This window comes from Alosa sapidissima, chromosome 12, assembly GCF_018492685.1.
Source record: "Alosa sapidissima isolate fAloSap1 chromosome 12, fAloSap1.pri, whole genome shotgun sequence".
Taxonomy (NCBI): Eukaryota; Metazoa; Chordata; class Actinopteri; order Clupeiformes; family Clupeidae; genus Alosa; species Alosa sapidissima.
In genome coordinates, this window is record NC_055968.1 from 17,342,355 (window position 1) to 17,368,297 (window position 25,943).

The window sequence follows — 25,943 nt, forward strand, 5'->3', positions numbered from 1 at the left end:
AGGACAAGCAGTGACCCTGTTCCAGCTTTATCAGTGATAACCACACTTACCCCTCCCGTCATATCCTCTCAGACTCTGTCCTCACACACACTCACTCACACTCAAGCACATCTTACGTGCGTGCGCGCACACACACACACACACACAGAGAGAGAGAGACAGACAGACAGACAGACAGAGATAGAGACTAACTTTTCATATTTTGGAGGTAGGGCAACTATAATGTTATACTGTGTGGTTTCAATGTCTTAATTTATGTCATTATGGGTGTCTTGAACCTGCATTGAGTTTAACAGACTTAAATGAACCCCTTTCAGAGAGAGACGTGACGTCATTCCAGTAAATATTTCTAAATATCTTTTGTTTTTAACTTATCTCATGTTGTTCTATCCTATGTGTGTCTACTCTAATGAAGTTAAGTGGAGAGCATGTCATCACTCTTAGTAAAACGTAACGGCAACCGGTGGCTCAGCGAAGACTTCTACAACATCCGGGCATTCCACAGCCCTGCGCAGAAACGGAATGGCGGAGGTGAGTGAACGAAAGGGTCTGGGGAGGAAGGGAACGATTAAATGCCTCTTCAGTTAGGTCTTACTCGTGTGCTCGAAACGAACTAGAATCAAGATCGTGGTGTCTGCACTGAGGTTAGCTGGTTTTGGGACCGCTTGACACAACCAGGACTTAATAACGAGGAAGTTAAAATGGGGGGTGTCCGTCCCCGTCTCGCCTAGTCGCGTTCGTTGCGTTGGAGAACCATTCCCAGTTTGCCAGATAGTGCGCTATAGAAAACAATGGGAGACCCGGCTTGACGAAGGTGCTGAATTCGTCCCAGGTGCGCAACGATAGGTAATCGTGTTGACAGTGAACTTACTTGCATGTGGCGACGTATAACATGGAGCTTTGCCCGCATGAATTCGTGACTATGTCCTACCACAACAACTATTTCCTTCCTTCTCCGGTTATGAGTCAGTTGTATGTTCAGCACCGAGTCGTAGGAAAGCGCCTTGGTCAAAGATTCGCGGATTTGTAAAGTCGAGGGGCTCAGTTATTAAAGACCTCCAACTTTCTCGTAATTAACTGCGTGTCGAGATTTTGCTGAAGACTGACTCCATCTATCCCATTAAAACTTTGTTTTATGCATGGTGGCAGTTTCTCTTCAGTAGAATGGCCTTCATTATTTGCTGAGTCGCGTAAAAGACTCATTTTGAACATTCCTATGCAGAATAGTTGAGTTGAGGTCATACTTTCAGCTATTTGCCAGGGTAGCCTATCCAGTTGTAATCGCCTCGAGACAAGCACATCTCGACTTGAAGTATATTGATAATGCCACCATCAGGATTCAATAGTCTGCATTAGGCTACTTGGAAATATAGTCAGTAAGGCCACTATAATTTCGGCTGGAACTGTCATATGCAGTTGTGAATTACCCAAATGTTTAATATAATCTGATTAGCTACTTTAAAATTAGGCCTGCTTTTGGATTAGTAAAGCTATATGTCAGACTCCAGTTACAGCTTTTTTAGAACTATATCAACACTTAAACTGGTGCAAACACAATATTTTTGTTTATTCAGCTCTAAGTTGTTCCAGCTGTAGGTTTTTTTGGAACTCCACAAATCATTGTGTGATCCTGGGAATATATCAAATATGCATGACAATCTCTCAGAATCTATTTAAATTTGTTTGGATATGTTAATACTGTAATCTTCCTGCACATGAGGGAATATTTTGAAATGCACACTGTGTGGATTGCATCTAGAGCATTTGACATAATGTGATATAGCCTAATAAACCAGATATGTAATCTGACAATCAACACTCCTGTGTCTGCACTAAGGTGTCATTTTGCAATATTCTAAAAAAGTTTAGCTAATTTTGCTACATTTAAGACTGATGAAGTAAGTGTAGCAAAACTGCACATCAACGCACTGATAGACTGTAGTGTGCCTGTTTTGAACTGTGTTTTCCTGCCTTCATTTGTGTTGTGTGGCTCATCAGGACAAAGAAAACGTGTGACTATGTAATTTAGTAAGTGTGTATAGATACAGTAGATACTTTATTGTCATTGTACACAGATACAACGAGACATTGTTGGTCTGATTTGATGGCCCTTTTCTGTTTAAACTGGCCTGAGATTAATCTTACAGTATGTGTAAGTGCAACAAATGCCAATCCACTGGTGTGTTTGAAATGTTTCAAACCTCTCGAGAGGAGGAGTTGCATCTGCAAAGATCAAATGCAAGGAGCCACCTGCTCTCTAATTGGATGAAAAGGGATCAACCACTTCCTGTCCATCATTGCTCTGTGTCTCTCTCTCTCTCTCTCTCTCTCTGTCTGTCTGTCTGTCTATCAGTAGGTTCGATGGGCTCAGGAGATCCCAGTCGCTGTATATCATTCTTTTTGAGCTGGGGAAATGAAGAACAAGTGTCTGCCACAACCACCACCAAGTCCCTAGCAAGGGTCTTGAGGAGGCGAGGGGTCCCGCAGACAGGGGCTCTAGAGATGGCGTCTCACCCCCACACAGTGAGTGAGACTTCTGTACTCTACACCAGGCAAATAGAATGATCTCTTCAAAAGCATTTGGATGTAGTGTTATTGGAGTGATATGTTTTAGGAGATTAGACCTACTTGAAGGTGACCTGGCACCATGGTGTCTGGAAATGTCATCGTTTTAGGATCTCACTCTGATCTCTCTGTTTGACCACAAATACACTTTGCTTTTGTTGCTGTTACCAGCTAGATTTGTGCATTGAATAGTAAAAGATACCAGGGTCATTAAATAGGGTACCCATTTGACTAACTCATGAAAATGAAAATGAGAGCACAACTTAGTTAGCCTGACGTAGCCATACTGAATTCTATTCAGAATTTGAGTTTCAACTGATACAGGGGAAAAATGCCTCTGCACACAATTGGATAGACCTCAAATCAGAACAACAAAATTCCCTTCTGTGAATTCTGTCGGGAGAACAGCTAAAACATCCTTCTTCTCGACAAATGCCTTAATCACTGTTTTCTATTAGTTTCTAAAATAAGAGACATGATAGTGCCATTTAAACATCTAGCTTCTCCAGCGACAGCCATTTTACTGTAAACAAAATCAATCAGGTGACATGAATGCACCGTTGCTCACATACTGTATCTATGGTTGCTTATCTATCCATCATTGTATAAAGCGCGCCCAGGCTATTTGATTGGTCTGCGCAGTTCTCAAGTTTTCATAGAGGCTTCTCAAGTCCACACCGAATTTCCCAACCTCAAATTCTGTGGACGGGGTTAAATTCAGGCTGGCATTCAGGCTGGCGTACTGGCTACAATTGAGTAAAATGAGCGCACTATTTAGTAAAATGAGCGCACTATTTAGTAGAATCAGTGCATGGTCCGCTAAATTGAGTATGTGATTTACTACATTGAGTACACAATCTAGTAAAATGAGCACACTCTAGGAAAACGAGCACACATTCTTTCGATACACACAAAAAATATCTTGCAATGACACCTCCGGGGTCCTGTACAAAACCAAGACCTTTACATTTTTAGCCTCAAAAGTGCTTTATCTTGGAGGCCATGTTTGGACAATTATATGTTTAAAAGTATTATCCTTGCCCAAACAAGGATGGAAGACAAACATGTTTTAAATATAACTGGACCATTAAAAGTTTGTACTATATGCCCATTGATTTTAAGGTCCTAGATATACAATGAGTTATATAGAGGGTCTTGTAAACTTTGTCTGCAAATACAATAATTGATTATGTTGTGCCAAATTTTTGAGGTCTGAAAATCTATGTGGGAATAGCTCAATGTATAATTATTTATGGGCAAATTCTCCCATGTGGGTAAGGGTGCGTAATTAAAAAAAAAAACATGCAACTAATCTCTTTTCAGCCTGCACGCATTCTGCCCTTCACTTAAGTCTGTTATTTACGCGCCATGAAGCCAGTTATGGACTTTGGGAAGAGCTACTCCAAAATCTTATGTATACAACTCTTGCGCGCATTCTGCCACTGACTTAAGCACATTTCCAGCTAATTAGGGCTGTATTAAAGTCGAGGGCCACTACAAGGTAAAACAGCATATTGCTCGATGTCGGCAGTAGGCCTGGTTCTAAGTACTTGTTCAGTACATGTAGGTTACACAGAATGTTACAAATTAACATTACAGTATCAAATTTGGTACTTAATATGCTGATACATCTTTATGTTTTTTCACATTACAGTGCCATAAGATAACATATTTCCCAACATTACCTAATCAAGGCTAGATTGTTAAAGCGTAACTTTTGCCAAAATGCATCCTTGGGTGTTTTTGTGAATGTACCCAAGTCAAACTTTCGTGAGCTGAATAGGGAATTGCCTACAGTAAAATGGTGTGTCATCACATAGCCTAACAACGAAACGAAATTTCACTTTTGCTTTGAGGTTTGTTTATAGAATCAAGACATGCTTGAGGTGTGTAGATTCATAATTTAGAAACTCACTGTTGAGAAAGAAAGTTTCAATGGCAGCTGCTTCTCATAATACCAATTTATCTATGCTAACAAAGCTGTAGACTGATACCTGTAGTTTCGGATACAGTAGAGAGACTGGCATAACAATACCAGTCTCGATTACAAATGAATCAAGAGACTGGAGAATATAAACCATGCTGCTCGACAATAGTGCAGATGTCTGTGCAGATGTATGGATGATTTCGGTCAAGTTCGGTTCAACAGGGTTTTCCCTATTTAACAATGTAGGCTCATGGATAAGGTCATGTCGGGAAATATGCCACCGTGTGACACTAATGGGGAAAAACATAAAGCCGTATCAGCATATTAAGCACCAAATTTGATACTGTAATGTTAATTTGTAACGTTCTGTGTAACCTAGATGTATTTAGAACTAGGCCTAATGCCGACATCAAGCAGTATGCTGTTTCACCTTGTAGTGGCGCTTGACCTTAATACAGCCCTGGGGAGCGTGTAGATGGTAAGGTGCTTAAGTCGGTGGCAGAATATGCGCAAGAGTTGTATGTATAAAAAATGGCCAGATTTTGGAGTAGCTCCTCCCAAAACTGGCTTCATGGCGCGTAAATGACACACTTCATTGAAGGGGAGAAAAGCGCTTAGTTACCCGTTTGTTCTACTCACGCACCCTTAAGCCGGGTTCACATTGTACGCATGCGTTGCGCTTGCCGCTAGGTTGGTTGAGGTAATGTCCCAAGGATTTTTGTTGTGTTTACTGCCGGGCCCAGTGCAAAATACCTATGATTTACAGTGTGCCACGGTCAAAGTTCAACATGGTTGAACTTCGACTGCGGCACGCGCAAGTGCGATAAAGTGGCAAAATGCTGTATGTGCTGCACTTTGCTCAGCGCAGTGTCAGGCCAGTTCTTGTGCGCGCAAGTCATTGAAAATAATGTGTTTCATAATAATAATAATAATAATAAAAATAATAATAATAACAAGCTTTATTTGTTTAGCACCTTTCATACACCAAATGCAGCTCAATTGCTTTACACTTGGAACATTTAACACAATAATACAGAAGAAAATAATAATAATAATAATAATAATAATAATAATAATAATAATTATTATTATTATTATTATTATTATTATTATTATTATTATTATAATACAATTTAAAGCTAACACAGCAAGTTGTAGTATAGTATACATATATAGTGGTAGTGTGTATGTGTGTGTGTGTATATATGTATATATATATATATATATATATATATATATATATATATATATATATATATATTAGGGGTGTGAATTTCTCATGTAAAAGACGATACGATTCGCATCTAGATACATGGGCACGATTTGATACAAGAAAAGATACATGTTTATAAAAAACGATTCAGTACGATTCGATGCAATGCGATTCGATGCAGTTCAAGAATGGAAAGCATTCTGAAAGATTTTTTATCATTTGCTTATGGTGCACATCAAGTTTATATTATCAATTATCATGGTCATGGTTGTCAATTAGGCAAAAAAAATGTGTGAATATGATTATCTAAACTGTCAGTCAAACACAGCAGCCAAATACAACATAAAAATACATTTTTATAGACTTTACAGATTTTATAGAGTTATATTTGATTGTTTTCATGGAGCTGTAGCCTTGCTGAGGTAAGACGATACCGAAATAAAAGTGCTTAAGAAACTCTTGGACTTTTCTCATATAGCCTACCCTACAAGAATAAAATAGGCCTACAAATCAATGAACTCTGTGGGCTTATTTTGTTCCAACAGTAGACCTAATGCAGAAACCTATAATGCCACAAGTCTGAGTGAATATGGACAAAATCATTGGCTAATAATTTGTTCATCGTTTTAGCAGCAGGGGCCAAATTATTATATAACATTAAAGAAATCCCTTCATCAAAGGTAAGGCTACTCTACAGACTATCGTTGCTGTTTAGGAAGTGTTTAATTTCGCGTTGGATTTCGAAAAACAAAAGCCGTCCGAGTTGTCACATGCTTAAGTTGCTACATACTTAAGTTGCAGTAGATGTATGGGTAATGAGGTCATTTGACAACTTTGGGCAGTGAATGTAACCAAAAACGAACTGCAGTACCCACAATTACGTACCACGTATAGTTTTAAAACCGGAAGTGGGATGAACGCCCTGCTTGGAACGTAATTGACAGTCTGAGCGAGCAGAAAAGGTTGTTAACCGATTCATAACAAGTAAATCGATATAACGACCGGTTCATTTCAGTTTGTTTTTTTTCGATACGGGCTTCACGTATCGATGTAGCCGTATCTTACACGTTAAAAACGGATACCGATACTGATTTAAGTTTGTAAACCCCCCCCCCCACCCCCAAAAAAAAAAAAAAAAAAATGAAAGAACGATTCATAGCCTAGTAATGTCATGGCTAATAATACCCTATATTATTTTTGCCACCTTTGTAACATTTTAGTTTTAGTTTACCGTGGTGTATGACTTTAAACAGCGAGATGATCAGCTCCTCTAATGCAGGGTAGGACTATGTTTTGACAAGCATACAAATTCACCTTGTTCTTGCCCCATCTGAAATGACTTCTCTACTTTTGCTGCCTCCATCCTTTCTGTATTTGTTGTGTAAAAAAACGTTGTATATGATGGCACTAAAGTCTTAAGTTAGTGAATTGGCTAACAGTGTTAGTTGGTAACCAAATAGCCTACACATTGCGCTACACGCTGCGTAGGCTACGTGCATTCTCTCTCCTGCTGATTTGCGTTCAGTAGCCAAGTGCGTAATATTGCAAAAGTTGAAAAAATAAATGTGTTTATTGTAGCCTACAGAAAATAAATAGCCTATCATACTGTCAGTTAATTGCCTACAGTGCAGTGAAGAGTTTGGAGAGTAAAGTTATAGGGCAACTTGGAAGTTTTATGAAAATAATTTACGAACCAGAACATAAAGACCATAAAGCTTCTATTTCTTGCAGCTGTTAAAACACCCGCTAGATAGTTTAAATACCCACCAACATTCGTTTTTGCAGTACAGATTATTTCTAAAAGTTATTTGTCTACTACTGGCTGATTTATCAAACGAGTCCTTTCTCGTTCGTCCTCCGCAAACTACAGGTGTTTCGGTAGAGAGAGCCATTGAATAAGAGATGCCAAGCAATTTCTTGCTTTTTGCCACTTTTTGTGACATTCAGCAAATATCTCCTCATTTAATGTAAGTTCCTTCGGACAATAGGCCTACGTTCTACTCTACGTGCAGTTGTCCTCCATCTCAATTGCATCAGTTTTCTAATTTTGAAGGTTCTAAAACATTATTATGCTTCACTGAATCCTTCTCGTTTTCTTTCATTTGTCCAGCTAACTTTTCCATTGAACCTAGCCATTTATTATGGATTACACACTCGACATTCTGAAATGTCCTGCACGATCAAGGCCAAATTAAGTTATCACGCAGCCACTGTGTCAGCAGCATCAGTGCTGACGGTGACGGTGCGTTTCTGATGTCAGATTATTATGTAGGCTAGCCTACTAGACTGTTCTCACGTTGCAGCGCTTTACTTATATGAAGTAGCATTAATCAATATGAGGGGCAGAGGGGGATAAATGTTGTCCCCCCCGACGATAAAAATAATTTAGCAGAGGTAAGGATAGGAAAACCAGAGGGGGGGAAATCCTCACCATCCCCCCCTACAAATCGCACCCTGTGTATATATATATATATATATATATATATATATGTGTGTGTGTGTGTGTGTGTGTGTGTGTATATATATATATATATATATATATATATATATAGGCTTTGCTAGCAAATGCTATATATATATATATATATATATATATATATAGGCTTTGCTAGCAAATGCTTAGACCCCGTTGATGTGGACTCTTAAGCGGTTAGCCTTAGTGTATGTTCTTAGTATTTGTTTTGATTATATGAATTTATATACAGATGTTTAAGGAACACAACGACCGGAAAACTGGCAGCCTTAACCCTTTAACCCCCTGCAAGCATGCCATATGGCAAGGAAAAACTCCTATATTCCTGGAGGAAACCTTGAGCAGAACCCGACTTAATAGGGGGAGCCCGACTGACCTACAACCTTATTCATTTTGGCTGTTATGATAACATGGAACATAGACTTGCTCTTAAACCTCATGAATGCCATTTAAATCCAGAAAAAACATAAATCTGTCATTGATTTTGAACCGTTTGAGCATATGAATGATTATTGCGGCTTGACAGTAGTGTGGGCGTTAATAGTGATGTGAGAAAAGCACCAAAGTGACTGAGAAAAACTGTAAGTTTAGTCCTGAATATAAATACTGGTCTCTTTTTAAACCCTCTCTAAAGAACGTCAATTACTCATTGAAGTGATGAGATCGCAAAAGGAAAGCAGATAGAAAGAACTCAAACAAATCTACCACACATGCGCCATTTTCATACGTCTGGGAGAGAGAGAGCACGCACAGACAAACAGGTCTTAAATGATTGTTGGTTTCTGGTGGTAATCTGCTAATTCCACTGACGTGCCTCGTCACAGATTGGTGAAGGAGAGTGCTTCATCTACCCAGCTAGTTTAGCACAGTGATTCTATACTTTTGTGAGAAGGCATGCCATTTACAAAATGTGATAGCTGTGTAAATCATCATAAATAATACATCAATACACACCTGGCTCTTACCCAAGCACATCAGTGTGTGCGATGATGGCACAGTTTATTAAGAACCACTGCCTCCACTCACTGTCGGCTAATGGACTCGGCTGGAAATCTGGTTGGATACATCTCGTTTTGTATAGTATGATGTCCACACAAAATGTAATGTAAGTTTTGTAGTTTGTGGGTACCCTTTGGCCATGTCCATTTCGCTTGTGAGGTAAATGTTTTCATGCAGATGGATAATGGATGAGGTAATGTTCATGAGTGAAACAACAGATCATGCATGTGTGTTTTAGGCATAATGCGGCCCTATTCTCTGACTGAAAGTGCACAGAAATTGTGCATTGTGCACCCCCACAAAGTTTGGGGCTAAGCCCCGAAGGTTTTCAACTCTTGGTGACACGCCTGTCGTGGACTAATTTCAAAAATACACAGGAGAGGTGTTAGGTAGGTGCTATAGGTAGGAGATTTCCCACAGCGGCCAGTCACCAACCAGGCCTATTTATCATCAAAAACAAAATGACCAACAAAGCAATCAAAAAACATCACCAACCCTCAAGAGCATTTCACTGGGGTTATCAAGCAGGCACCCATTGTTTTTTTTAATTATTATTATTTGGCCTACCCCACCTCCAGAAGGCTCATCAACAGTGGTTCCTGGCATCCCAGACCTACCCACCTCCACACTTATGATGGGTTCTCTACCAACAAATACTAACAAATGTTTCTGTCATTCCTCTTCATTGCTGTGGCCGATTATGATCTGATCAGCAACATTACCGCAAGCCCTTGATGCGGGCACACACAAATACCAACAAATTCTTCTGTCAACCTTTGTTGCTGTGCCGTTATGATCTGATCAGCAACATAACCAGACAAACCACAAGCCCTTGATGCTGGCACCACAAATGCAACACAGTCAAAGTCTTTGATACAGACAAACACAAATACCAACCAACACATTATTTGGTCATTCCTCTTTGTTGCTGTGGTTGCTTATGATCCGAACAACAATGTACCCAGCCAACACGTGAGGCCCTTAATGCGGGCACCAACAACTCCAGGAACATAAGGGCAAGATTTCACACATTTCAGAATAAATTTAGATTACAACATGACCCCAAATAGTCTGTTAGCCATTGGCTTGCCTTTTCAGCAGCCTCCAATCACCGTTTTACAGCTCCTTTCGGTGAGGTTCACATAAACTTCTCCCAGAGAAACTAAGCATCAGTTGGAATTGAATACAGATTACAGATTTTAGATTTAGGGTTATTTGAGAATTTGGGAAAACCTAGTATCACCATTGCCAATTTATGCAAGTTTTCCTTTTCATAGACCCATTTACACTAATTGATATAATTATTATCTATCTCTTGCAATATTGACTGGACACAACCATTATTGGCTGCGTATGAAGGCAACAAAAACAGATTTTTTTTTCATTTTTTTCAACATCCATGATTGACGTTTACAAAGATAGAAATTGAGCATTATTTTCTGTGCAGTCCCAGGCACCTTTGACCTCTCTGGTGATGTGCAGGCAGACAGTGCTACTCACAGAAGAAGTCACTGTCAATGGCAACCTCAGACCTGTGCTGACTACTTATATTTCACAGAATTGGCAGAGGGAATGGGATGAATGTCTTTACAAATAATGTGTATACAATAAACCCTACCATCAATAAGAGGCTTTCAGTTTCCTTTCAAACCCAGACATGATCAAAAGGTGCAGTTGCCATATCAAGTTCAATGTAATTCAAGGCTCATCCATGTTTATTTATTAAAAGGTGAAGAAAAAGCATTGCCATTTCTTTACATTACATTACATTACATTACATTTGGCTGACGCTTTTTAACCAAAGCGACTAACAACATGGTAAACAGTAAGTTTTAGAACAATTCTCACAATTTTAGGACAGTTTAAAAAAACATTAGAGTACAGTAAGAGTAAGTGCGTCGGTGAGTGCTGTTTTTAACAGTTACTTGTCAGTTTAAAAAGGCTGGTGAGTGCTAGGATCATTTCTATAGAACATCTCTATCAATAAAGCACATTTCACTCTGTTCCTCTGCTGAAAATGCCACAAGGCAACAGTTTTATTCACAAAGGGGGAAAATTCTCCTATGTGCGAAAGGGTGCATCAGTCAAAAAAAGTATGCAGCTAAGTGCTTTTCAGTCTGCGCGCATTCTGCCCTTCACTTAAGCCTGTCATTTACACACTAGTTATGCGCTTTGGGAGGAGCTACTCCAAAATCCGGTTTCTTATGTATACAACTCTTGCATTCTGGCACTGACTTAAGCACCTTTCCAGCTAAGTGTATCTGAGGGCTGTATTAAAGCTGCAGTTGGCAAGATTTTTTGATCAATATAAATCAGCCGTTTTTTAGCAAAAAACGCACTTCTACCTCCACCTAGAGCCTGTTATTTGTTTTGCAAAAATCCACAGCTCCCGGATCTTCTGGTCCAATCAGAGCAGGGCTGTGTGAGATCTGACTGTCAATCACAGTCTGGTGCGCACTGACGAGCACAAACTCGATGAGAGGGTGCTCGGTGGTAGTGGGGAAGGGGCATGAGAGTTGTAAACATTCAAACTTTTGGCTAAGTCCCCTCAATCTGTCAGACTTACTGCAGCTTTAAGGTTGAGCGCCACTACAAGGTGAAACCGCATATTGCTCGATGTCAGCAGTAGGCCTAGTTATTAATACATGTAGGTTACACAGAATGTTACAAATTAACATTACAGTATCGAATTTGGTACTTAATATGCTGATACGGCTTTATGTTTTTTCCCCCATTACAATGTCACAAGGTGACATATTTGCTGACATTTCCTTATCAATGAGGCTACATTGTTAAATAGCGAAAACCCTGTTATAATCACCCCGTTTGGATATTGGAGCTTACCGACTGTGCATCTTCAGTTTTAACTTGACGTGAAGTCATAATCCCATAGCCTCCTTGGTTCGAATCTGTCCATTTCCTTCCAACTTGACCGAAGTCATCCATATACTTGTGCTGATGCCTGCACTATTGTTGAGGATCATTGTTTATATTCTCCTGTCTCTGATTCGTTGGTTGGTATTGTTATGCCAGTCTCTCTACTGTATTGAACTAAAACTGTATACTGTACTGAAACGGCAGGTATCAGTCTACAGCTTTGTTAGCATAGATACATTGATATTTTGAGAAGCAGCGCTCTGCCATTGAAAGTTTCTTTCTCAGCAGTGATTTTTAAATTATGAATCTACACACCTTAAGCACATCTTGAATCTTTATAAACAAACCTCAGAGCAAAAGTGAAATTTCGTTAAGTCAATTCTTTGTTGGGCTATGTGATGATGCATCATGATGGCCGTTTGCTATTCAGTTCACCTTGCTTATGGCTTGGCGTTGGTTTGGCTCATTTCTTGAAACAGAAATTACATTATCAAAACTCTAAGATCATTTGGCAAAACAGTCTTACAGTTCAGCACAACACCATACTGAAGCTCACTTGCAAAAAAAACTAAATTCCTTTATCATATAAAGAGTCAGTGCCACAAAATTGCAAAAATCCTTCTCAATTGCTTTGGCTCATTTTTTGAAACAGACCGGACGTTCTCAACACTCTTGGTGCTTTTGCCAAAATAACCTGGATGGTTCAGCACAACACCATGGTTCACCTGCAAAAGCTCATATCTCTCCCAAAACAGTTCACTCGTGTCAAAACTAAATTTATTTCTCATATAAATAGTCAGGGCCCCCAAAATGCATCTTCCTTTAGCATTATGTAAGCACTGCAAGTCAATTTTTTTAGGTGTTTTGTCACTATAGCAGAGGACCATTGAAATATCCCTTATGTCCACCTCTCAGTCTTAGCCCAGTCCTTCATTGACTATGGTTACTTTACTAGTTTTTTTGTCTAGCTGACAGAATACAATTATATATAAAACTGAAAAAAACTGTTACAGTAAGAGTAGCCTCCAAGGTGTGGAATCACACATTGTACTTATACTGCCAAGGAAATTGTAACCATTATTATTCACACACATGAAGTAACTTCCATACATCAGAGTAAAAAGAAAATGTATACAGCATGATATACTGTAATATAAACACATAAACAAAAAACAGTGCTGTAAATAAAGCTGAAGTTTCACAACTAACACTTCTTCACTGGTCGCTGTCCTTACCCTTCCTCTCCTGGCCACCGCCATCACCCTCCTGGCTATCCACGGTATTATGTTCTTGACTAATTTTGACAATTGAACAGACTATTGTGCATGTGATGACTTATACATTGAAATGATGCTGACACGTTTTGGAGAGAACAACCTTTAGACTGAGAATCAACAATCAGCTAAATGTAGGCTACTGTACCTGTAATCATTTGCAAAGATGTATTGAGACACTAATACATTTGCAATTTGATGAAATGAATGAGAAATTCAATTCTGTTGTGAACAATTGCCAAGTAGTTTGGCAGTTTGTCCATGTAATTCTGAGAATGTAATTTCTGTTTCAAGTAATGAGCCAAACCAATGGAGAAAAACTGTAAATGGCATTCAGAAGGTCAATGAGAAAGTCCACATTCCATGTTTTCCAAATTAACCTAAATTAAGAAGGTGGTGGATCAGTCTGGTTCTATTCTAAATAAATCACACCTCTTTTATAAGGCCGCCTTGATTTCGAACGTGCGTGCTGTGGGTGTGACAGAAGCGGGAATGGGAAATGTGCGTAACTGAAAAGTGTGTTACGGGAAGGACGTAAAGAAGGCCTTACGTGCGATTTACACGCGAATGGGAGAATTTGGCCCAAAGTGCTTTGGATTATATGTTTTTGGTACCATAAAAAGATTTTTAGAATTTATGTCACGTATGTATTTGAAGCATCTATTTATTTTATCTATCTGTGCAATAATTTATTTCTATAGATTTACAAAACATTTAGCCATGACATTTCCACAGGTATAGCATCAAAGCAAATTTAAAGTATAATGGTAGTATTGTGCTGATTAGTTGGATGGTTCCCATATGGACTCACCATTGACAGATCATGCAACTCGTATATTAGGTCTATAGTGTTAGAACTGAAGTTGTTGGTGTGTGTGGTTGTGTGTTTGTCTTTTTGCTTATTCAATGTTTCCATTGTACAGGGCCGAGAGATGCCTCTGGAGGAGCTGCTGGCACTCTATGGCTATGACATGCCCAATGCACTCATCCAGCAGCAACGCCAGCCTGGGGCGCTCACGGTCGGCCTGCCAGACATCACACTGAACAAGGTGATAACCTTAATGCACTTCACACTCAGAGCCACTCGATTGAACCAGTGATGACGGGCACTATTTCATGGTATCCTTCACTTCCCAACATGCACAGTTTATATACAGCTTGGCTGTTGTGCATACTTGTTGTACAGCATGGCTTGGGTTAATTCATTTAATTGCCACATAAAATAATTAAGTTTAAGGTTGTATTGTGCCTGTGTGGAAAAGATGCAGCTTTAGTCATTCTCCACACAAAGAACAGACAACCATTTCCCCTGTGTTGAGATGAATCACACAAAAAAACAATAGACACATTGTGGGCCATACTGTATGTGTGCATCTGTATGAATCACAGAATTCATTAAGGTAACCTGAATCATTGTTTGGTGGGTATAGCTGCTCAAGTCGAGTTTTGTGTGTGGTTTTCTTGTTTTGTTTTTAAAAGAACAATCAGTGTGATATGTAGTAGGCGGTGTCATATTTTTAAGTGCAGAGTCGGCTTATAGTCATACAGAAGATCATAGCATAGAATGTGTCCTTGACGGAGTGACGGTCCTGTGCACTTGGGTGCCAGCACTCTTGGCAGCAAAGCTAGATGAAACCACAGCATGACATGAGAAATTCCCAGACCACACTGTGAACAAATAGGGATTGTACAAGTCAGTGATGAGTCTCATCAAGCCAATGTCAAGTATTTGGTGTGTTTCTATTGAGCTCTTGAAAAGTTTTCATAGTATGTGGTAAAGGTCCTTCTTGAGAATGTCTCATGCATTGCACCTTTTTGTAGAGCTGCATCCATTTTAAGTGTTACAGTAGGTATTAAGCCAGATGCTACAGTACTTAAATAACACAGTTGCTATTAGAGTAACTATTGGGAAGCTGAATTACTCTTCCAGTGACAGCTGGAGAGCCATGATTGGTGTATTTTTGACCCACTTTTAGGTAAAGTTCAGCTCTAACCTTACAAGGTATAATTATAGCCTAGTGCACTGTTGGGCTATTTATAGTATATGCATTCTTATTAAGAGCCTTAGCTTTAAAAAAAAAAAAGATGGTTCTGTTTTCCTATGTGTGGAACATTCGGTTTTGTAGACCGAGGCTGTAGTCTATGCTTTAATGTAGACTGAAGTCAAGTTGTTTTCTGGTCTATGAACATTGTTTGCCTGGAAGTTAATCTGATTGTTTTCAAGCTATGGCCTCTTTAAATTGTTGCAGATGTAGTCTAAGTACATGTATTTTGCATGAAACATTAATGAATTTTGAAGCATATACTGGAAAGAATAAAACTGGGTCCTGTTTACTTAGAACTGTTTTCAACTTCTCAAAGGCTACTGTCCTACTCTTCTTTCAAAAACGGGTTTTAAAACAAACAAATAAATAAATAATGCGCTGCTGAAGCTTGTCCATTCTGGATAAACGTTAACGTTAATTCAAAGGCAACAGGTTCACTCTGTCATGAGTTGAAATTACTTTACTAATCTTCTGTATGAATTCTAGAGCATAAGGCATTAATACTGTGATATTGCAGATGACGTCACTCCATGAACATTATCAAAAAAGTTGAGTGCACTAGAAAGGGAGCTGTATCCCATGGGTGCTAGCATGTCTTAAGTTTCTAGCACATCTCTGAAGGTGTCGGGAGGGAGGTTTACTTAACATACATGTTGCGCAGCTATCGTAGCAGCTGGTTACACCTGGCTAAACTCAATTCTTTTGATGGGTTTAGAGACCTTGTCAGTGGGCTGGTGGGTAGACACAACGAACAGGTGTTGGTGCCAGACCAACTTGGCTCGTCTGTAGTCATAAGCCCAGACTGGCTGGTAAGAACAGGATTTGTAATGCTCTATCAAGACCTTAGCGAATTGCTCACAGTAGAAACCGGCACATCTGTACTTCACATGGAAGCCTTACAACGCTGGTTCTTGAGGAATAGAACAGATAGCTACAGGGCTACATTCAACTAAGGTAGAATGATATAAATTGTGCTCACCAGGTTATTGGGTCTTCAGGAGGTTATGGGGCTTCTCCTTCCCCTTCCTCGTGAGGGGAAGAGGATGCTCAAGAATCACAGGCTTCCTGCCTTAGAATTTCTTTGTTATGCATTGGTGCAAGACATTTAACTCCCAGTAGATCCCAGCAGCGGAAAATGGTATCCTATCTAGTGCCCTTGGATGTTTGTGGTTGTGAATAAGGCATGTTTTGTTCAATACTTATTGAGAAGAAAAGATGCTCTATTGAGACCTTTCACTCCATTAACCAGAAGTGACGTCAGTGTTATCACAACTGCTAGAGGAGGGGAATGGATTTTCAGGTGTTCCCATGTTCATGGGAAATCTTCAAAAGTTTTGGAAAAGTCATAGTGTTTCTCATATACAGTACTGTATTCATTAAACAGTGGTGTACTTCGGTGTATGTATATGCTATGAAAGTGTCCTGGAAAAAGTTATGGATAGTCATGGAAAAGTTTGGAGATTTCACCAGTGAAATTGAGTAATACTGTGAACATCAGATCAGGTTGCAGCTGCAGCGTTGCCAATATTTCTCAAAAGGCCACACTAGAAAAGGTGCTGTCCCAGCAGCAGCCATGGAAAGCCCCTGAATGGAGCCTCATTATGACAAGAGGGAGGATTCTGTAGTCTGAATCTTGTATTGGAACTTGTTTGTTTAACTTGTTTGAAAGTCTGCGACCATTTGGGTAAATATATGAGGCCAACAGCCTCAAATTGACCTTACTGGTGGAACCGTAACACTGCAACAGAAATAAATAATGCTACACTCAAAAGAGGCCCCTTAGGGTTCCAGCACAAATCTAGTGTAACTGTTCGGAAGATATATAGTGCATTGTGGACAAGATGATGTTTATGATATATTTGGATGATAGATTCTCATGAGTAACAGTGCTTTTTAGTATAATTCATTGATTAGTGATATTGCAAGCTGCCTTTTTACGTGCTTGTTTGACTGAGTGATGCCTGAGTGTGATTTATGCACAGTTTACTTTATGCTGTAACTGTCTCTCTCTCCAGGATCACTTATCTAAAGATCTTTTCTCAAGAGAGGACGATGGGGAGGAAGAGGTCCAGTCACTGGCTGATGACCTCACGCCTTCGGTGGCCTCTGATAACTCTGACATCCTTCAGTGCCGTTTAAGAGGTGAGGCACAAAGCATATCCTGAAAAATGCTCCCTGTCCTATGTTGTTAACACTACCACCTACACTGGATTTCCCTGATCCTCATTCTTCATTGACTCTCCTGCCTTTGGTTATGTCGTTTCAAGGTTTTAAGTAAGTTGGAGGTAGCAAGCCCACATGCAACCCTTGGCAAAGATTTTGGAAGCGCCACTCTTGGAAGATTTTTATTCAGCTATTTTTTTTTTTTAAAAAGACAAACTACGGATGTGCCTCAAAAATATATATTTTTTTATTATCTATATATTTGTTTGATCGTGTAGAGGGAAAAAATTTGGATTCACTCAATCTTGGCTTTTCTTACCACTTGAATTCTCTGAGGCATAGACTTCTCTGGCAGATCAGCTCTACAGGATAGTGCCGTTTCTTCTGTTTGCACCATACATTTTCAATGAGATCGAGATCCAGACTGGCTATTTCATTGGCTTGATATGTCCTTTCTGAAGAAAAGTGTTAACATTCTTTGCTTTATGGCAAGATGCATTATCATCCTTATAATAAAACAGCTGAATGAGCATCCTCCAAGAGTGGTGATTCCATACTTTTTGCCAGGGGTTGTAACATGTGGTCATGTAGACACTGCTACAGTGCCCGTCACTGCATGCCTTGGACACACAGGACCACGGATCACACAGATCCAGGCACACATGCACTCACACGTTCTGGAAAATACAGGTCTGTTTAAGAACCATTGCCTCAATTGCCACCCTCGCCCTCACCAGACCTGGAGAATTCAAAAAGGCTGTTGGCTGCTGACCCCCATTCCCTACCCATCCCATTATTATTAAAAGACTCCTTTTGGTAGAACTCATTTTGATTGATTGAGTATCTATGTTTTCTGCTTTGCTGGTGAGGTAGTAGACTTGTGCTGTATTGAATAGTCTAAGGATTAGAAAAAAGTGGAATAAATACTACAGTTACCAGAAATGTGAGTGAAAAAGAAGGAAGCTAACCCAAAGAAGTGGCTATGATGCCTTTTTGTTATTCAATCGCTAGAAGTAATTGATTGAAAATAAACTCTCTCTCTGTCTGTGTGTGTGTGTGTGTGTGTGTGTGTGTGTGTGTGTGTGTGTGTGTGTGTGTGTGTTTGTGTGTGTGCATACACACATGTCCATCCATTTCCAGCACATTCTCTTACATCAGGAGACAAAGACATATCAGTCAGCTCCTCAGATGAAGACGACGGCTCAGACAGTGCCTCGGTTCCTTCCAATGACAGCCACAAGGTAAGGCACGGTTTCATATTGATACAGTGATGTTCCAACTTAACTGGTTGCAGAAGTTACTCATTTCTTTATTCTGTGTTAAGTTTATTGGATAACTGTAAAGAACCTGTCAGTTCTGCCTTCGGGGATTTATGTTGCTCCCATGTGTTGACCATATGTTGTCTATCTGGAATGGTGGAACTAGTCTCATGCTTGATTAAAAGAAACCGTGTGTGTGTGTGTGTGTGTGTGTGTGTGTGTGTGTCCTCCTGTTCTTCTCAGGACATTATGGTGGGGCCTCAGTACCAGGCCACTATTCCACCTCTCAGCATGTTTTCCTACCAGGACAGAGGTAACACTGCTGCTTCTCTTCATGTGTCATTGTGTTTGTGCCAGACATGTGGACTCGAGTCACATGACTTGGACTCGAGTCAGACTCGAGTCATGATTTTAATGACTTCAGACTTGACTTGATAAAATTCGGCATGACTTGCGACTCGACTTGGACTTGAATACTATTCACTTGAGACTTGACTCGGACTTTGCCTCTTTGACTTGTGATGACTTGACATGTCTCGAATCAAAAACTAAATTTCCTGATCGTGGACCAGTCACCCCACAGACGCTTTCCCGCGACTAAAAAAAAAATAAAAAAAAAATAGCGGAGACAAGCGGCCAGAGCACAGTACAGTACTGCCGCTACCCCCACACGCGTTACGCACTGTGTGTAGGGCACCAAGAGACAGAGGAAGGACCAACATTTAGCCAATCACTAGTAGCTTTACTGCAAACTGATTTGCACTCTTGTTAGAGAACGTTTAATGTCAAAAAGCACCAACAGCATGTTACATAAAGTTGATACTTTTCGAGTCCTCTCCATTAAGATCCAACTTGAACTTATGCTAGCCTACTGCATTTAATTGAGAACGCATCCAAGCACGCACGAGAGGGAGAGAAAATGAGTAGGTTCCAGCTGGCTTGTCATTGTTGATGATGATTGATATCTTCTTTTAAATATAAGAAACATATAAAAGGAAATCGTGAAGGCAACAAATACGAGATTAGAGGAGATTGTGAATTATCCGGTTCTCACTAGCCTACTGTACTGTTATAAACTATGAGATCCAGGTCACTATGACATAGCTGCACTCACTGTGATTTGGAAAGTGGACAAGAATATTATGAAGAGTTGTCTTTGCCTTGTGTAATGGAACTGGTCTTAATAGTCTTGAAGTATTCAATAATTTATTTACATGAAGCACATGATATGCCGATTGAAATACATTTCACTCAGCTACTGTAGCTAGGTGGCTACTGGCTACCAGGCTCATAATTCACTTTTAATTGCAAACAGAAAATGTCAAGCAAGCATCATGTCATACATGCTTCTCTTTCCAAGGGAATGAAAGCTGTTTGTGCCAACTTAATATCATGCTTATCGTTGTTAATATTGTGCTATACATGTGGCACAAACAATGTTTGAGTTTGTGGACTAGCCATAGGCTATATTTGAACGGAGCTGGTAAAAAAAGGATCATTATGAGAACGTGTGACACAATGGGCTTAAAGTGACAGTGCACCATTTACAAATGAGATAAACAGCATCAAATGTGTAGTATTTCTTAAGAAATGAATACTTTAAAACAAAATTACTGTCATTATTATCTTTTAAATAATATAAAAGTGTTGACCTTGGCTTCCCTTATGAGTCGCCACTGCCAGACAGCCTAATAAATTGTTTGCAGGCAAATCTGTGGCCTAGCGCAGTGAACTGCCATCAGTCAAATTATTACTCATCCTTACAGTGGGCTCCGCAATTTGGAAAAACAATATATATATATTTGCAGCTGTGCTGAGTGTTATGTAGCTATCCGTTTACAGATTACACAGGTATGCGCATGCATATGTCGTAAAAGATTACAAGACAGAAACATTGAACATATTTTAATCTGTATTTATAAACAAAAAATACTGTGGATTAGATGGAAGTGCTAAAATTATGATCGATAGTCTAATAATGGCATTATTAAGTGAAGAGTACCTGATGACTTGTTCAGGACTTGAAAAAGATTGGGACTTGGACTTGGACTCGACTTGGCTTTGATGTGACTTGGACTTGGACTCGACTTGCCCTTCTCTGTATTTACTTGGGACTTGACTTGGACTTGACTGCTAAGACTTGGGACTTACTTGTGACTTGCCAAACAGTGACTTGGTCCCACCTCTGGTTTGTGCTGGGTCGTTTCCTACAGTTCCTTATAACCATATCTCAGCACCTTACCAAACCAAAGTTGTAGGTCAGAAAAGTTGCATGTTGAAGGGATGCATCGGTCCAAATTTTCAGTCCCAATACCCATTTTTATGCCTGGGTACCAATCCGATACCAGTGTTTTATTTTTTGACAGTATTAGCTGCTATGTTCGCTCTCCTTTTAGCAAAAGCAGTGCTGACCTATGGTGTAGCATGTGCACATACACATAGAATAACCCAGAAATAGGCTGAATAGATTGGGTCCCATGGCTCAGTATTGGACCGATATATATATATCCAATATCGGTATTGGATCAGTTCATCCCTTTGTTGACCTGTGTAAATACTAGTGTGCTTGACCAGTGGGTGACTCTGCCTGTCACAGCCTATGAGAGTGAGGACCAGCTGCTATGGACCCCGGAGGTCCTGGCCCCCTCAGACGTGGAGAAGTTTCTGCTCCTTGCACAGAGACGATGGGGTCAAGGGCAACATGAGGATGCCATGGCAACGGACATAGTCAAGGACAATGAACAGGTAGGTTGTTGTAGGTTGACAATGAACATCTTTCAACCTTGATCAAATTTGTTACCTCTTCACATGGAATCTGGAAAATGTAACGTTGCATTTTACAGTCATATTGCCAGATTTTTTTATACTTTTTTTTATACACCAGATATGGAATGTTTTAAAAGAAAGCAGGAAGCAAATCCCTGCAGTGTGTTTTGTATAAGCCCATGGGACCCAGTCCACAACATGGACTGAAAGATAATTAAGCTGGCAAAGTCATATGACCGTGTTTTCTCTTCCTCTCTCAGGTGCTCTATGAGCTTGTGAAATGTAACTTCAATGCTGAAGAAGCTTTGAGAAGACTACACTTTAATGTTAAAGTTTTTAATGGTAATATTTTATGATCTGTCTGCCTGTCTTTGCCTGTACAGTATGTCTGTCTGCCTAGTTTTGTCTGGTTCTGTCTCTGTCTGGTTTGGTATGTCTTTGTTCTTTCAGTCAGACATTTTAGTCTATTTCATTTTTCATCATGTTGTCAGTGCAGAGAAGTGATTTTAGCTGCAGATATCACCAGCATAGTTTTCCAGCGAAAATGCAGTGACCCTTCCCCATTTCCCCATCTTCAATCCAGCAACATGGAATAATTCCCATTCATGTTGCCTGGTGTGTCATGGTCGGTGTGGTCCTTGTTTTGTTCCCTGTGTAGAGGAGTTGTGTGCATGGAGCGAGGAGGAGTGTAGGAACTTTGAACATGGCTACCGTGTCCATGGGAAGAACTTCCACCTCATTCAGGCCAACAAGGTCAGTTGAAAACCCTCTATCTTCAGTTAATGTAGGCTTTAAAACACTAGCCCCACCTACAATTAAAATGAATAATCTGTCCATTTGTGTATTTCTGTGTATTTTGTAGGTACGCACACGTTCAGTAGGAGAGTGTGTAGAGTATTACTACCTGTGGAAGAAATCGGAGAGGCATGACTTCTTCATTCAGCAAACTACCAGGCTGGGGCGTCGGAAATACAACATACAGTCTGGGAACATGTGAGTTGACACACACACACACACACACACACACACCATTGAGTCCAACAAACAACTAAATCAGTCTCAAACCAGGCTAAATATGAACTATGGGACCATGAACCATATGGCAGATGAACCAGATGTGCATTTCCCTGCACTTCTAAATATGAACCAGATACACACCTTGTCCTTTCAACTTTGTTTTTTATGGTGTGTGTTTGTGTGTATGTGTTGTATGATTGTGTTTCAGTGACGACGGAGAGCAGGACGGAGAGGTGGCAGAGCTGGAGCGGAGCAGCAGCAGTAACTCCCACAGCTCCTCGCACACCTCCACTGGCCAGTCCAACACACCCTCGCCCTCACCAGACCTGGAGAAGCAAGGTGTCCACACACACACACACACACACACACATACTAACTTACAGACGCACATATTCACATGCAGACACACAGAGAGAGCTGTGTGAAAGGTTTTGGATTCACCCTCACCTCATTTATTTTCATTATCCCTTTTTCCTTCGATAACATGATTTATAAAAAATAGTTTTCACATGGAATCACTTTGTTTGTGTTTCTTTATTCCATTGTTTGGTTGAATTGTTCAGATTGTGTTTATCAGTGATACCCCGTGTCTGCATTATTGCCCATTTGTTTATGTTCTTAATTTTATTTTTTCATTTGTTTGTTTTTTCTATGCATTGTGTGTGTGTGTGTGTGTGTGTGTGTGTGTATGTGTATGTGTATGTGTGTGTGTCTGCATGTGTGTTTCCTGGCTCCAGAGGAGTCACAGGGTCGTCCACGACGGAAGCGAACAGCACGCTTTCTCTTAAAGCCCTGAGCACACAACTCTCACTGCATGCACTGCAGGCAGGGCTGCACAGGTAAAGCTAAGCTGAGAGAAACCCCCAGGCTCGGGGAGAGGAGGGAGGGAGGGGAGGGGAGGGGAGAGTATGATAAATAGATTATTTTCATATTGTTACAGGAATGTCAGATCAATTCATTACAGAAGCAGAAGACTGTGTCAGACTGTCTATTGAGAACGATAAAGTTAGAGATTGGAGATCTGATGATGAAGTAATGTCTCTGACAACTAGGGGTGTCACGATTCTCCAAATTCTCGATTTGATTTCATTTTCGATTTTGAAGTCACGATTCAATTAGATTTTTGATCTTTTTATTACTATTAATGCATTCCTTATGTTGTTTACTTTTTTGGCCTTTTCCTATTCTGTTTTGGGGGGGCTTTTATTTTGAAACCGTTTTTTATTTTGAAACCGTACCTACCGCGAGGTTGTAAACAGAACAGACATTAAACATAGACGCGATCATAGTGAAATGAAACAACACAGAATGATAATTTGATTTGTTTCAGCACATTCTGAAAAGACCCAAGGTTAGTCTTCATGGAATATGCACTTATAAATGTGCATTTTATGCCTTAAAGTAATTTTGGACTGTAACTAGATCATCTTTTCACTTGCTAAGTTGAGTAAGTTAGTGTTAATTGATGTGAATGAATGACAAAGTACTTCCACACCGGTGATTTCAGTAGCCTGGCTAGCGCCACCACTTCTCAATGAGAGGTGGTCTGGGAACCAAACGTTCATTTTCTCGTATTTGAAAAAAATGCCCAGATCCGTTTATTGGGTGCCACGGATGTCTATCAAATGCATCTGTGCATAGCTCATCATCGTCTTGCTTTCCCACCTGTTCTGTGATTGGTTCCCTATCTCAGGCGAAAATTTGCTCCATGGTCTCCAGGCTGCCTTAGCAGCGTGAATCAAATCGCGCGCAAGGCAGCATGGGAACACCCAGGCTATGATTTCAGAGTAGCAAGAGGGGCTTCGATTTTGCAGGCAGCCTAAAGTTAGAGGAGTGTTGACTTCGCAGTTCAACACGTGTGTGTGTTTTTTGACATTGGGGGTGTGGCTACATCGTTGATTATACCTCTGAGTTCGAAGTTCGAGAACGAGATGTAATTTCAATCAATTTCCACTTAAAATCAAAATCGTGACACCCCTACTGACAACTTAACGTGTAGGTTTACAAACTCTACACTGTACTAAATCCTCTGTCTCTATCTGATTTAGTCTCTGCCTGTCTGTCTGTCCCTCATTAGATGCTGGGTGTAGGATGGTTATGGAAGAGCTGTGTGCCTCGTCGTGTCCCTGCTCCCCGCCTCAGGAGTCCGTCTTCGGCCCCTTCCCTCCTCTCCCGTCCCTGGAGGAGTTGAGGGAGCCGCCTCCACCATGCTCCGACTCCCTGTCCCCCCCGCAGCTCTTCCCCTCCTGCTACTCCCCCTCCTCCTCCCCCTTCACCTGCACCTCCACCAGCCACAGTTCCCCGCCCCGCACCCCAGACTCGCAGCTCCCCGGCCCGGGCCTCTACCACCTACAGCTGGGCTCCTACCTCCAGGACGACCTCCCGTCAGGCTCCGGCTGTGGCCACGGCTCGGTGCCTGTCTCCAGCGGGATGGAGGTGGACTTCTCCGTGCCTCCGGTGCTGACGCTGATGTCCCCCCCACCGGGCCCTCCGTCCCCCTCTGCGTCGGTCATGGCTGAGTTTGGGTCTCTGGGGGGCTTCCCTCTGCCTCCCCCTCTGTGCCCTGCTCCTGTCCAGCACCCCCGCTCCCTCACACAGTGACCAACTACAGAGGTGGGGGGACCATGGGGGGGACTCTCTCGAATGTCCACAGAACATCATGTACTGTACTCTTGACGGACTGATACATTTTGGTCCGTAAACCGTGCCAAGGGCAGAGACGTTCCCACAATTTAAGATTTATAGAGCAAGATAACTTTCTAGGTTGTTGAGGGGATAATGTACCCCTGTTTGAACTCCTTTGCAGTTCTTGAAGCACAGGACTTAGTCAAGGCAAAGTTGTGTCTACCAGCTCTGCTGAAAGGTCTTGCTAGCTCACGTCATATCTGGAGCACTGGTGCCCACCACTCCTCAGCCTAAAAACTTTATTACAGTCTACAGTCACCTTGACCCCTCAAGATGACCCCTTCGCCCCAGCATCCTACCAAAGCTTTGACTGTGTCATACCCCTCTGCTAGGACATGTCTGTCTCATGCCCTTTGTTATCCACGTTGGGACAGAATTTCAGTTTGACCATTCACTCTAGTGGACTTCTGTGTAAACAAAGACTTTATTCCTAAGTGCACACACCACCCTTCCCTTGTAAAGGTCTTGTGAAGGTCTCGTAAAGAGTATTTCTTTGTGAGTTTCAAGGTGTTTCAATGATTTTTTATCTGAGTGTTTTGTAAGTGTGTGAGGAACTGGAAAAAAAGTCAATAAGGTGTTTGCTCTGGATGGCCTCCAAACATGTGGTGACATGTGGTAAGACGTGCTAAAAAATGCTATTTAAATTTATTTTTTACATCTTTTGTGCTTCCTTGGATATA

General features: G+C 40.7%; 1 protein-coding gene across 4 annotated transcripts; it reads left to right on the forward strand.

The window, feature by feature from the left end:
- Positions 1-156: 156 nt before the first annotated feature.
- Positions 157-24,788, forward strand: mier2 (mesoderm induction early response 1, family member 2). 4 transcript variants are annotated; one of them, XM_042057373.1, is made up of 14 exons: positions 157-208; positions 416-531; positions 2,354-2,523; positions 14,252-14,377; positions 17,389-17,515; positions 18,677-18,777; positions 19,039-19,108; positions 21,392-21,540; positions 21,822-21,903; positions 22,220-22,314; positions 22,424-22,554; positions 22,787-22,917; positions 23,316-23,417; positions 24,656-24,788. In XM_042057373.1, exons 2-13 carry the CDS (start codon positions 429-431, stop codon positions 23,372-23,374), a joined length of 1,344 nt encoding a protein of 447 aa, XP_041913307.1. In that variant the 5' UTR covers positions 157-208; positions 416-428; the 3' UTR covers positions 23,375-23,417; positions 24,656-24,788. The 4 variants fall into 4 exon arrangements, with proteins under 4 accessions (XP_041913307.1, XP_041913308.1, XP_041913310.1 ...); XM_042057374.1 differs by having other exon boundaries at positions 2,357-2,523; XM_042057376.1 differs by lacking the exons at positions 157-208; positions 416-531 and adding an exon at positions 587-832.
- The last annotated feature ends 1,155 nt before the right edge of the window (positions 24,789-25,943 follow it).